General features: G+C 43.4%; 1 protein-coding gene across 1 annotated transcript in view; it reads left to right on the forward strand.

The window, feature by feature from the left end:
- The window catches only part of LOC129869523 (1-phosphatidylinositol 4,5-bisphosphate phosphodiesterase gamma-1-like), an 85,510-nt gene that overhangs the window by 37,530 nt on the left and 33,505 nt on the right, over nucleotides 1-14,475 (forward strand). The window contains exons 6-17 of the mRNA XM_055943998.1: nucleotides 5,758-5,842; nucleotides 5,942-6,022; nucleotides 6,148-6,182; nucleotides 6,425-6,497; nucleotides 10,022-10,117; nucleotides 10,222-10,340; nucleotides 10,663-10,748; nucleotides 11,500-11,620; nucleotides 11,836-12,004; nucleotides 12,194-12,313; nucleotides 12,518-12,643; nucleotides 12,963-13,147. Coding sequence (XP_055799973.1) covers nucleotides 5,758-5,842; nucleotides 5,942-6,022; nucleotides 6,148-6,182; nucleotides 6,425-6,497; nucleotides 10,022-10,117; nucleotides 10,222-10,340; nucleotides 10,663-10,748; nucleotides 11,500-11,620; nucleotides 11,836-12,004; nucleotides 12,194-12,313; nucleotides 12,518-12,643; nucleotides 12,963-13,147 — 1,296 coding nt within the window. The remainder of the gene's footprint in view (nucleotides 1-5,757; nucleotides 5,843-5,941; nucleotides 6,023-6,147; nucleotides 6,183-6,424; nucleotides 6,498-10,021; nucleotides 10,118-10,221; nucleotides 10,341-10,662; nucleotides 10,749-11,499; nucleotides 11,621-11,835; nucleotides 12,005-12,193; nucleotides 12,314-12,517; nucleotides 12,644-12,962; nucleotides 13,148-14,475) is intronic.

The following is a 14,475-nucleotide window of genomic DNA, read 5'->3' on the forward strand; positions in this document are numbered from 1 at the left end:
CCCTAGCTCCAGCCCTAGCTCCACCTCTAATCCTAACTCCAGCTCCACCTCTAACCCTAGCTCCAGCCCTAGCTCCACCTCTAACCCTAACTCCAGCTCCAGCTCTATCCCTAGCTCCAGCCCTAGCTCCAGCTCTAACCCTAACTCCAGCTCCAGCTCTATCCCTAGCTCCAGCCCTAGCTCCACCTCTAACCCTAACTCCAGCTCCACCTCTAACCCTAGCTCCAGCCCTAGCTCCACCGCTAACCCTAACTCCAGCTCCACCTCTAACCCTAGCTCCAGCCCTAGCTCCACCTCTATCCCTAGCTCCAGCCCTAGCTCCAGCTCCTTACATCCCCACTAGTCCCCAGCTCAGTTCCATGGCTCCCACCTCTTTGGGAGGAAGCGGTCCAGCACAAACAGCCTGTCTGCCACCGCCTGATAAGGAACAGGAACAGGAAGTGATGCGATGGGTTGGGAGAGGGAAACTTCCTGTCTCAATGGAAATAGAAACAGGAGCTCCAAATCAGAGCAAAATAATGAGGGGTGATAAATAATGAGTTAAACAAAAGAGAGTTGATTGAACAGAGGATGAACAGAACATAGGGACGGAGGGATACATGCTAGCCAGAGAAATAATGGGGGAAGATAGGGAAAGACCAAGACAGTGACAGAGAGAGAAAGAGAGAGAGAGAGAGAGGAGATAAAGTAGTATGTGAAGAGAGAGAGAGAGAGAGACGAGATAAAGTAGTATGTGAAGAGAGAGAGAGAGAGAGAGGAGATAAAGTAGTATGTGAAGAGAGAGAGAGAGAGAGAGAGGAGATAAAGTAGTATGTGAAGAGAGCGAGAGAGAGAGAGGAGATAAAGTAGTATGTGAAGAGAGAGAGAGAGAGAGAGAGAGAGAGAGGAGATAAAGTAGTATGTGAAGAGAGAGAGAGAGAGAGAGAGAGGAGATAAAGTAGTATGTGAAGAGAGAGAGAGAGAGAGGGGAGATAAAGTAGTATGTGAAGAGAGAGAGAGAGAGAGAGGAGATAAAGTAGTATGTGAAGAGAGAGAGAGAGAGAGAGAGGAGATAAAGTAGTATGTGAAGAGAGAGAGCGAGAGAGATAGAGAGAGAGAGAGACACACACACACAGACACTCTGAGACGCTGGAGGACAGCAGCTTGTGTCTAGTTAATCAACAAAGTGATCGGCCATGTGCCCCAACCCTGCAGGAGGGGCAGGACAGAGTGAGGGGGGTGGAGATATCCCATAACACAGGGAGAATGTCTGGGAGTCCCAAAACACAAATAGACTGTCTGAGAGTCCCATAACACAAAGAGACTGTCTGAGAGTCCCATAACACAAAGAGACTGTCTGAGAGTCCCATAACACAAAGAGACTGTCTGAGAGTTCCATAACACAAAGAGACTGTCTGAGAGTCCCAAAACACAGAGAGACTGTCTGAGAGTGATAGCAAAAGAAAGAGGAAACTAGAGAGGGATTGATGAAGAGAGGTCTAGAGAGAGGAGGAGAGACATATAGTATATAAGGGAAAAGAGTTAGAAAGAAAGAAAAACACACAGAGACAGATACTGAGAGAGGCTCAGAGAGAGAGAGTATGATATCCAGTGTGTACCCAACCCAGCAAGACCCAGCCCTGCTCCCCTTCTCTGGCCCGTCCGGTGGAAGCGGGGAGAGAGAGAGATCACCCCCCTGCTCTCCGCCCCTCCCTGTGGAGCCCAAACATTGAGACCAAGCAGGAGGCTTTCCGGCTGCCACTCGCCCATAGCTCTGGTTCTAAACAAACTAAACAGAACTCTAATACTTCATAATTAAACTATTCTAGCTCTGGTTCTAATTGAACTAAACAGAACTCTAATACTTCATAATTAAACTATTCTAGCTCTGGTTCTAAATGAACTAAACAGAACTCTAATACTTCATAATTAAACTACTCTAGCTCTGGTTCTAAATGAACTAAACAGAACTCTAATACTTCATAATTAAACTACTCTAGCTCTGGTTCTAAATGAACTAATCTGAACTGTGATCCTCCATAACTAAACTACTCTAGATCTGGTTCTAAACAAACTAAACAGAACTCTAATACTTCATAATTAAACTACTCTAGCTCTGGTTCTAAATGAACTAAACAGAACTCTAATACTTCATAATTAAACTACTCTAGCTCTGGTTCTAAATGAACTAATCTGAACTGTGATCCTCCATAATTAAACTACTCTAGATCTGGTTCTAAACAAACTAAACAGAACTCTAATACTTCATAATTAAACTACTCTAGCCTCAACTGTGATCCTCCATAATTAAACTACTCTAGATCTGGTTTTAAACAAACTAAACAGAACTCTAATACTTCATAATTAAACTACTCTAGCTCTGGTTCTAAATGAACTAAACAGAACTCTAATACTTCATAATTAAACTACTCTAGCTCTGGTTCTAAATGAACTAATCTGAACTGTGATCCTCCATAATTAAACTACTCTAGATCTGGTTCTAAACAAACTAAACAGAACTCTAATACTTCATAATTAAACTACTCTAGCCTCAACTGTGATCCTCCATAAGTAAACTACTCTAGATCTGGTTCTAAACAAACTAAACAGAACTCTAATACTTCATAATTAAACTACTCTAGCTCTGGTTCTAAATGAACTAAACAGAACTCTAATACTTCATAATTAAACTACTCTAGCTCTGGTTCTAAATGAACTAATCTGAACTGTGATCCTCCATAATTAAACTACTCTAGATCTGGTTCTAAACAAACTAAACAGAACTCTAATACTTCATAATTAAACTACTCTAGCTCTGGTTCTAAATGAACTAAACAGAACTCTAATACTTCATAATTAAACTACTCTAGCTCTGGTTCTAAATGAACTAAACAGAACTTTGATACTCCGTAACAAAACTCCGCTCTGGTTCTGAACGAACTAAACAGAACTGTGATTCTCCAGACTAAACTACCCTAGCTCTGGTTCTGAACGAACTAAACAGAACTGTGATACTCCAGACTAAACTACCCTAGCTCTGGTTCTGAACGAACTAAACAGAACTGTGATACTCCAGACTAAACTACCCTAGCTCTGGTTCTGAACGAACTAAAAAGAACAGTGATACTCCGTAACAAAACTCCGCTCTGGTTCTGAACGAACTAAACAGAACTGTGATACTCCAGACTAAACTACCCTAGCTCTGGTTCTGAACGAACTAAACAGAACTGTGATACTCCAGACTAAACTACCCTAGCTCTGGTTCTGAACGAACTAAACAGAACTGTGATACTCCAGACTAAACTACCCTAGCTCTGGTTCTGAACGAACTAAAAAGAACAGTGATACTCCATAACAAAACTCTGCTCTGGTTCTAAATGAACTAAACAGAACTGTGATACTCAATAACTAAACTGCATGCTTGTTTTAAACGAACTTAACAGAACTGTGATACTCCATAACTAAACTAATCTCAGCTCTGGTTCTAAACGAACTGAACAGAACTGAGATACTCCATAACTAAAATACTCTAGCTCTGGCTTTAAATGAACTAAACAGTACTGTGATACTCCATAACAAAACTCCGCTCGGGTTCTAAACGAACTAAACAGAACTGTGATACTCAATAACTAAACTGCATGCTTGTTTTAAACGAACTTAACAGAACTGTGATACTCCATAACTAAACTAATCTCAGCTCTGGTTCTAAACGAACTGAACAGAACTGAGATACTCCATAACTAAACTAATCTCAGCTCTGGTTCTAAACAAACTGAACAGAACTGAGATACTCCATAATTAAACTAATCTCAGCTCTGGTTCTAAACGAACTGAACAGAACTGAGATACTCCATAACTAAACTAATCTCAGCTCTGGTTCTAAACGAACTAAACAGAACTGTGATACTCTGTAACGGATCTCCTCTTCGTCTGAGGAGGAGTAGGAAGGATCGGACCAATGTGCAGCGTGGTACGTGTTTGTCATTTTATTAAAATGCACTGAACACTAAAATACAAATTAAACAAACAAAGAACAACCGAAACAGTTCCGTCTGGTAACTAATACAAAGACAGAAAACAACTACCCACAAATCATAGTAGGAAAACAGGATACCTAAGTATGGCTCCCAATCAGAGACAACGATAGATAGCTGCCTCTGATTGGGAACCACACCAGGCCAAACACATAGAAACACAACAACATAGAAAAAGAACATAGACTGCCCACCCCAACTCACGCCCTGACCAAACTAAAATAGAGACATAAAAAAGGAACTAAGTTCAGGACGTGACATACTCAATAACTAAACTGCACTCTTGTTTTAAACGAACTGAACAGAACTGTGATACTCCATAACTAAACTAATCTCAGCTCTGGTTCTAAACGAACTTAACAGAACTGTGATACTCAATAACTAAACTACTCTAGCTCTGGTTCTAAACGAACTCAACAGAACTGTGTTATTCCATAACTAAAATGCAGTCTAGCTATGTCTCTAAATTAACTAAACAGAACTGTGATACTCCATAAATAAAAAATAACTAAACTCCACTCTAGCTCTGTCTGGAAACATAACTAAACTCCACTCTAGCTCTGTCTGGAAACATAACTAAACTCCACTCTAGCTCTGTCTGGAAACATAACTAAACTCCACTCTTGCTCTGCCTTGAAACATAACTAATCTCCACTCTAGCTCTGTCTGGAAACATAACTAAACTCTGCTCTAGCTCTTGCTGGAAACATAACTAAACTCCACTCTAGCTCTGTCTTGAAACAATACTAAACTCCACTCTAGCTCTGTCTTGAAACATAACTAAACTCTGCTCTACCTCTTGCTCGAAACATAACTAAACTCCACTCTAGCTCTGCCTTGAAACATGACTAAACTCCACTCTAGCCCTGGCTGGAAACATAACTAAACTCCATTCTAGTTCTGTCTTGAAACATGACTAAACTCCACTCTAGCCCTGGCTGGAAACATAACTAAACTCCACTCTAGCTCTGTCTGGAAACATAACTAAACTCCACTCTAGCTCTGCCTTGAAACATAACTAAACTCTACGCTTGCTCTGGCTGGAAACATAACTAAACTCCACTCTAGCTCTGCCTTGAAACATAACTAAACTCTACTCTAGCTCTGCCTTGAAACATTACTAAACTCCACTCTAGCTCTGCCTTGAAACATAACTAAACTCTATTCTTGCTCTGGCTGGAAACATAACTAACCTCCACTCTAGCTCTGGCTGGAAACATAACTAAACTCCACTCTAGCTCTGTCTGGAAACATAACTAAACTCTGCTCTAGCTCTTGCTGGAAACATAACTAAACTCCACTCTAGCTCTGCCTTGAAACATAACTAATCTCCACTCTAGCTCTGTCTGGAAACATAACTAAACTCTGCTCTAGCTCTTGCTAGAAACATAACTAAACTCTACACTTGCTATGGCTGGAAACATAACTAAACTCCACACTTGCTATGGCTGGAAACATAACTAAACTCCCTTCTAGCTCTCGCTAGAAACATAACTTTACTCTACTATGGTTCTTGCTGGAAACAGACTGAAATACAACTTAACAGAACTATAATACTGTAATCCTTCCTTTGGTCAAGGTACCTCCCCTGCTGGTTCAGATAGGTACTGAGCAAGTCACTGGACCTGATGGAAGAGTGACAATTCAAACTGATTTGAATAGATGTAACATTTTATTGACCAGTCAGTAATGTTCTATTGTCTCTGTTAAATCTCTTGTTTTTTTATTGTATTGTCCTGTCCAGTATTACAGTAAAGGATGTGAAGGCCCTGTTACCTCATATCAACTACAGAGTCCCCAACATGCGCTTCCTCAAAGACAAGCTACAGGTAATAGATGATAGAAATCCCCAGGCATGTACAGGCTGCCACAGTTTTAAATGGGATGATTTGTACATGTAATAACTTGTGTACTTCCTGTCTGGACAGGAAGTGGAAGCCAGGTGTGATCTCTCCTTCCCTCACTTTGCTCAGCTCTACAGAACATTGATGTTCGACGCACAGAGGAGTGTGAGTATTAGAAAATATACGTAGACACACACACAAATGCTCATGCACACACACACACAAATACACACACACACTCGATGCCCTGTGTACCCCTCCCTCACCTGGCTCTCCCGTTGTTCCCTCAGATCATTGAGCAGCTGGAGCTCTCCTTCCCCCTCCGGTGAGTCCCGCCTCCTCCTCTTCTCTTTTCCTCCACCTCCTATTGTCCCTATGCGTCTTCCCAAATCTCCTCTTTTTCTTTGATGTCTATCTATCTTCCTAGCTCACATTTCTTTTTTATTCTCCTCTATTCTCAACCTATTAATTAGAGGTAACCTATAGATATTGTACTGCCCTTTAAAACGTTTTCTCTGTGTGTGTGTGTGTGTGTGTGTGCCTGCGTGTGCGTGTGTGTGTGTGTAGGAATGTGGACAGACCAGAGCTGTGTCAGATCTCTTTTTACGACTTCCAGAAGTTTCTACAGCTGGATCAGAAGGTACTGGCACATTTTCACGTGCTTCACGGTTAACGTATTACACAGTGCTGCTGTGAGAGTCTCCTGCTCAGTGAAACAGATGCTGCTGTCTGTAACTGTATGAGCTCTCTAGAGATGTACTAGAGAGCTAATCTCTGCATCTCTGCACTAATGGTTTATGTGATAGCATGGACAGTGCCATTGAGAACTATCTCCATTTTAATGTTCTCAATGTCTTCTTCTACTACTTCTATGAGTTTATTGACAGTTTGTAAACAAACTGAAAGGGTACATACATACTGCCACCAGGAGTGTGTTGTCTGAACAGGTATCAGCATCTCCTCCTTTTCTTTGATGTCTATCCATCTCCCCATCTCACATTTCTTTTGTATTCTTCTTGAATCAGAATCACCTTTATTGGTGTACACAGACAGACAATTAACATAATACACAGACAGACAATAAACAGAATACACAGACAGACAATAAACAGAATATACAGACAAAATACATAGACGCATAATCTACACTATATGAACACTGAGGCTAAAAACTACAGACTACATTACAAACCATATACAGTCAGCTACATTATAACTTATGCAGGTAGAGATGTATAAATAAAACTACATGGACATGAATATATGCAATGGGGGAAATATAGTTAGTCCGTGGCAGAGCGCAAAGGGCAGTGAAAAGAGCAATGTGCAGTTCTAGGAGGAAAGTGAATGGTGCATAGACAGTGTGATTATTGCAGAGTGCATAGACAGTGTGAGTATTGCAGGGTGCATAGACAGTGTGATTGTTGCAGGGTGCATAGACAGTGTGATTATTGCAGAGTGCATAGACAGTGTGAGTATTGCAGGGTGCATAGACAGTGTGAGTATTGCAGGGTGCATAGACAGTGTGATTATTGCAGAGTGCATAGACAGTGTGAGTATTGCAGGGTGCATAGACAGTGTGATTATTGCAGGGTGCATAGACAGTGTGATTATTGCAGGGTGCATAGACAGTGTGAGTATTGCAGGGTGCATAGACAGTGTGATTATTGCAGGGTGCATAGACAGTGTGAGTATTGCAGGGTGCATAGACAGTGTGAGTATTGTAGGGTGCATAGACAGTGTGAGTATTGTAGGGTGCATAGACAGTGTGAGTATTGCAGGGTGCATAGACAGTGTGATTATTGCAGGGTGCATAGACAGTGTGAGTATTGCAGGGTGCATAGACAGTGTGAGTATTGCAGGGTGCATAGACAATGTGAGTATTGCGGGGTGCATAGACAGTGTGAGTATTGCAGGGTGCATAGACAGTGTGAGTATTGCAGGGTGCATAGACAGTGTGATTATTGCAGGGTGCATAGACAGTGTGAGTATTGCAGGGTGCATAGACCATGTGAGTATTGCAGGGTGCATAGACAGTGTGAGTATTGCAGGGTGCATAGACAGTGTGAGTATTGCAGGGTGCATAGACAGTGTGAGTATTGCAGGGTGCATAGACAGTGTGATTATTGCCAGGTGCATAGACAGTGTGATTATTGTGGTGTGTTTAGACAGTGTGCGTATTGTAGGGTTCATAGACAGTGTGAGTATTGCAGGGTGCATAGACAGTGTGATTATTGTGGGGTGTTTAGACAGTGTGCGTATTGTAGGGTTCATAGACAGTGTGAGTATTGCAGGGTGCATAGACAGTGTGATTATTGTGGGGTGTATAGACAGTGTGATTATTGTGGGGTGTATAGACAGTGTGAGTATTGCAGGGTTCATAGACAGTGTGATTATTGTGGGGTGTATAGACAGTGTGCGTATTGTAGGGTTCATAGACAGTGTGATTATTGTGGGGTGTATAGACAGTGTGATTATTGTGGGGTGTATAGACAGTGTGCGTATTGTAGGGATCATAGACAGTGTGAGTATTGCAGGGTTCATAGACAGTGTGAGTATTGCAGGGTGCATAGACAGTGTGAGTATTGCAGGGTGCATAGACAGTGTGAGTATTGCAGGGTTCATAGACAGTGTGAGTATTGCAGGGTGCATAGACAGTGTGAGTATTGCAGGGTGCATAGACAGTGTGAGTATTGCAGGGTGCATAGACAGTGTGAGTATTGCAGGGTTCATAGACAGTGTGAGTATTGCAGGGTGCATAGACAGTGTGAGTATTGCAGGGTGCATAGACAGTGTGAGTATTGCAGGGTGCATAGACAGTGTGAGTATTGCAGGGTGCATAGACAGTGTGAGTATTGCAGGGTGCATAGACAGTGTGAGTATTGCAGGGTGCATAGACAGTGTGCGTATTGTAGAGTGCATAGACAGTGTGCGTATTGTAGAGTGCATAGTCCATGAATCAGAAGATCATGGTGTACCAGGTGGCCGGTTGGTAAGGGTCACAGCATGGGAGAAGAAGCTGTTCAGGTTGCAGGAGGTTTTGGTTGTGATTGACCTGAACCGTTCGCCAGAGGGGAGTCTTTGGAAGAGGTGACGATCGTTGTGAAAGTGGTCGGTGATGATCTTTCCTGCATGCTTCCTTGTCTTGGAATCGTGAAGGTTTACGATGGAGGGCAGGTAGCAGTCGATGACCCTCTCAGCATTTCCACAATCCGTTGCAGTTTGCCCTTGGACCAGGCAGAGGCATTCCGAACCAGACAGTGATCGAGGAGATGAGGATGGACTCGATGATGGCTGTGTAGAGTGAGAGTTTGAATTTATTCAGCTGACGCAAGAAGTGCACCCTCTGTTGTGCCTTCTTGGTGACCAATGTGCTGTTGTCCTCCCACTTGAGGTTGTGGGAGATGATGGTCCCCAGGAATTTGAATGACACAGCCGTACTTACAGCTGAGCCGTTGATTTCAAGCCGTAGATTTTTTGTGACTGCACCAGGCCACCATCCTGTCAACCTCTCTCCGGTACATGGACTCGTCACCGTTGGAGATAAGGCCGACCAGGGTGGTGTCATCTGCGAACTTGAATTGCTTGACCGACGGGTTGGCGGCGGTGCATTCGTTGGATTAGAGTGAGCATAGAATAAGGGACAGAGAGTCCAAGAGAGGTTTTCCCTGCTTCACGTATTGTGTCCTGTTGGACAGGAAGTTGTTGATTCACTGACAAATGGAGTCAGATAACTTCACACAAGTCTTTGGGTTGTCGAGGTGCTGAAGGATGTAGTGGAGATTCTTATTGACAGCGGCGTCCACAGACCTGTTGGCTCTGTAGGCGAACTGCAGTGGGTCGAGGAGGCTGTCAGTGAAGGTTTTGAGGTGGGATAGGATAAGGCTAAGGTTGGTGATCTAACTGCCACCTGTATTTATGGAACATTTGCTCAGGAGTATAATTCATTGGTGATCTCTCCCGATGACCTGGATGAATTTCTGTGATCTTTCCTTAACCCATAGGAAGTCCCACCCAGTTGACTACTTCAAAATTGTGAGTCCTCAATGGTACTGCAAATGCTAAAACAAGCTTTGTGGCAAATTAGCCCTCTATCCAACTCTATGACTGAGATGTGTTTCCTGGTCAAATGTTGATGATGTCATGACCCTGTGACACATGCAGGAGTCATGGGCGTCGGACCTGAGCCGCGTCAGAGAGTTCCTAATGGGCTACCTGAGGGGTGGAGCACAGACCGAACCTATGCTACAGCTAGATGAGGTAAGACGCATGCATTCACACACACACACACACACACGGACATACACACCACTCTCTCTCTCTCCCTGGTCTGCTCATCCTCTAATGTTTTGTTCTCTGTTCAGTTCCTGACGTTCCTGTACTCCAAGGAGAACTCATTGTGTGACCCTCGACCTGCTGTTGTTGTCTCTGACGACATGAAGAGACCCCTGTCTCAGTACTGGATCTCCTCATCACACAACACGTAGGGTCACACCTCTATACCTCTACCTCTCTCTACCTCTCTCTACCTCTCTACCTCTCTCCCTCTCTCTACCTCTCTCTCGCTCTCTGTATCTCTCTCTATCTCTCTCTACCTCTCTCTACCTCTCTCTACCTCTCTCTACCTCTCTCTACCTCTCTCTCGCTCTCTGTATCTCTCTCAAATGACCAAATTCCATACTGCTCATTCAACCCTCCATGTAACACTCTATCTTTTCTCTTCCTTTCCTCCTCTCCTATCTTCCTCTTCTCTCCCTCCCTCTCCCTCATTCTCTCCCTCTCCCTTTCTCCCCCTTCTCTCTCAGGTATCTGACAGGTGATCAGTTTTCCAGTGAGTCATCTCTAGAGGCCTACGCTCGTTGCCTGAGGATGGGCTGTCGTTGCATAGAACGTACGATACTTCATCTTCTTCAACTCCCTCTATCTTTCTTTCTCAATTCAATTCTTCTTTAACTCCCTCTATCTCTCTTTCTCAATTCAATTCTTCTTTAACTCCCTCTATCTCTCTTTCTCAATTCAATTCTTCTTTAACTCCCTCTATCTCTCTTTCTCAATTAAATTCTTCTTTAACTCCCTCTATCTCTCTTTCTCAATTCAATTCTTCTTTAACTCCCTCTATCTCTCTTTCTCAATTAAATTCTTCTTTAACTCCCTCTATCTCTCTTTCTCAATTCAATTCTTCTTTAACTCCCTCTATCTCTCTTTCTCAATTAAATTCTTCTTTAACTCCCTCTATCTCTCTTTCTCAATTCAATTCTTCTTTAACTCCCTCTATCTTTCTTTCTCAATTCAATTCTTCTTTAACTCCCTCTATCTCTCTTTCTCAATTAAATTCTTCTTTAACTCCCTCTATCTCTCTTTCTCAATTCAATTCTTCTTTAACTCCCTCTATCTCTCTTTCTCAATTCAATTCTTCTTCAACTCCCTCTATCTCTCTTTCTCAATTCAATTCTTCTTTAACTCCCTCTATCTCTCTTTCTCAATTCAATTCTATTCTAAATGCTTTATTGGCATGATGAAAAAAAGTTGTATTGCCAAAGCAACACCACACAAGAATAAAGCATGCAGGAACATTCAAGGCAATTACTGATCAAATCTAACCTTGACCTTTGACCTTGCACTGTGTGTAAACATTGTTTCAGTTGATTGCTGGGATGGGCCCGATGACCTGCCAATCATCTACCATGGCCACACTCTCACCTCCAAGATCAAATTTCTGGACGTGCTGCACACCATCAAAGAGCATGCCTTTGTCACGTCAGAGTGAGTAGACACTCACTCACTCACCCACGCTCTCACTCACTCACTCACTCACTCCCACACTCACTCTCACACTCACTCACTCACTCACTCACTCTCTCACTCACTCACACACACACTCACTCACTCACTCACTCACTCACTCACTCACTCACTCACTGTCTCTCTTTAACGTGTGTGTGTCTTACACGCGTGTTTGTATCTTTGCGTATCTGTAGGTACCCAGTGATTCTGTCCATAGAGGACCACTGTAGTGTGGTCCAACAAAGGAACATGGCTACTCACTTTAAGAAGGTGTTTGGAGATCTGCTGCTGACCAAACCAGTGGACGTGAATGCAGATGAGCTGCCCTCGCCCTACCAGCTACGCAGGAAGATACTCATCAAGGTGACTGAACAACCGAACGGTCAAACACACTGACCATAACATGACCATGCCAAGTCTGTGGGCTGTGTCTGAAATGGCTATAGGGCCTCTGGTAATAAGACTAGTATAGGGAATAGTATGCCATTTCAGACACAATACTGACCCAAAGTCAACCACTAGTCAACCTACTAAACTGTGTGTGTGTTTCAGCATAAGAAACTGGTGGAGGGCTCTCTGTATGAAGAGGTGACGTCAGCCAGCTACTCTGAGGCTGACATCAGTAACTCCCTCAGGAATGGCATTCTCTACCTGGAAGACCCCATAGACCACGTGAGTGTGTGTGTGGGAACATATGTGTATGCGACGTGTGTGCATACAGTAGGTATGTGTGTGATCATTTGTATGTTGGTTACTCATGTGTGTGTGTGTGTGTGTGTGTGTGTGTGTGTGTGTGTGTGTGTGTGTGTGTGTGTGTGTGTGTGTGTGTGTGTGTGTGTGTGTGTGTGTGTGTGTGTGTGTGTGTGTGTATTTCAGACATGGACTCCCCACTACTTTGTTCTGAGCAGTAATAAGATCTACTACTCAGAGGAGACTTCTCACTACCAGACTACCGAGGAAGAGGAGGAGGAGGAGGAAGAGGAGGGGGGGAGGGGGAAAGAGGTGAGAGAGATGGTTACAAATGTGAGTGGAACAAACAATTCTTGCTCACACCTTATTTAACTGTCCTGTTTGGTCATATTTGGTAACAACATACTTTCTGTGACCTACTTGAAAGATTTCAACACACTCAATGACCTTCAATGTGAGGAAAGAAACCTAAATGTAATTGTTAGGTAATTACTGTTTTACCACGTAATGTCTAACTACAGTACTTACTAGGTAAATAGCAGGATGTAGAATTAAGTGGAACGGAATGTTTTGTAATTTGCATTTCTAATCTCCCCCCCCTCTTTCCCCCCTCCCTCTCCCCCCCATCTAGGAGTGTAACAACAATGAGCAGCACTGTGCAGAGCGCTGGTTCCATGGGAAGCTGGGAGGGGGTCGGGATGGGAGACAGGTGGCCGAGAAACTGCTGCAGGAGTACTGTGAGGGCGGGGGCAAGGATGGGACCTTCCTGGTCCGAGAGAGTGAGACCTTCGTAGGAGACTACACTCTCTCCTTCTGGTCAGTCACCTATGTCTCTATGCTGGTCCTCTCTATGCTGGTCCTCTCTATGTCTCTATGCTAGTCCAATCTATGTCTCTATGCTGGTCCTCTCTATGTCTCTATGCTAGTCCTCTCTATGCTAGTCCAATCTATGTCTCTATGCTGGTCCTCTCTATGTCTCTATGCTAGTCCAATCTATGTCTCTATGCTGGTCCTCTCTATGTCTCTATGCTGGTCCTCTCTAAGCTAGTCCAATCTATGTATCTATGCTGGTCCTCTCTATGTCTCTATGCTGGTCATCTCTGAATTTCTATGTTGGTCCTCTCTATGCTGATCCTCTCTGTGTTGGTCCTCTCTAGGTCTCTATGCTGGTCCTCTCTGTGCTGGTCCTCTCTATGTCTCTATGCTGGTCCTCTCTATGTCTCTATGCTGGTCCTCTCTATGCTAGTCCAATCTATGTCTCTATGCTAGTCCAATCTATGTCTCTATGCTGGTCCTCTCTATGTCTCTATGCTGGTCCTCTCTATGCTAGTCCAATCTATGTATCTATGCTGGTCCTCTCTATGTCTCTATGCTGGTCATCTCTATGTCTCTATGCTGGTCCTCTCTATGCTAGTCCAATCTATGTCTCTATGCTGGTCCTCTCTATGTCTCTATGCTGGTCCTCTCTATGTATCTATGCTGGTCCTCTCTATGTTGGTCTTCTCTATGTCTCTATGCTAGTCCAATCTATGTCTCTATGCTGGTCATCTCTATGTCTCTATGCTGGTCCTCTCTATGCTAGTCAAATCTATGTCTCTATGCTGGTCCTCTCTATCTCTCTATGTCTCTATGCTAGTCCAATCTATGTCTCTATGCTAGTCCTCTCTATGCTAGTCCAATCTATGTCTCTATGCTAGTCCAATCTATGTCTCTATGCTAGTCCTCTCTATGCTAGTCCAATCTATGTCTCTATGCTGGTCCTCTCTATGCTAGTCCAATCTATGTCTCTAAGCTAGTCCAATCTATGTATCTATGCTGGTCCTCTCTATGTCTCTATGCTGGTCATCTCTGTATTTCTATGTTGGTCCTCTCTATGCTGGTCCTCTCTGTGTTGGTCCTCTCTAGGTCTCTATGCTGGTCCTCTCTGTGCTGGTCCTCTCTATGTCTCTATGCTGGTCCTCTCTATGTCTCTATGCTGGTCCTCTCTATGCTAGTCCAATCTATGTCTCTATGCTAGTCCAATCTATGTCTCTATGCTGGTCCTCTCTATGTCTCTATGCTGGTCCTCTCTATGCTAGTCCAATCTATGTATCTATGCTGGTCCTCTCTATGTCTCTATGCTGGTCATCTCTATGTCTCTATGC

This window comes from Salvelinus fontinalis, chromosome 14, assembly GCF_029448725.1.
Source record: "Salvelinus fontinalis isolate EN_2023a chromosome 14, ASM2944872v1, whole genome shotgun sequence".
NCBI lineage: Eukaryota > Metazoa > Chordata > Actinopteri > Salmoniformes > Salmonidae > Salvelinus > Salvelinus fontinalis.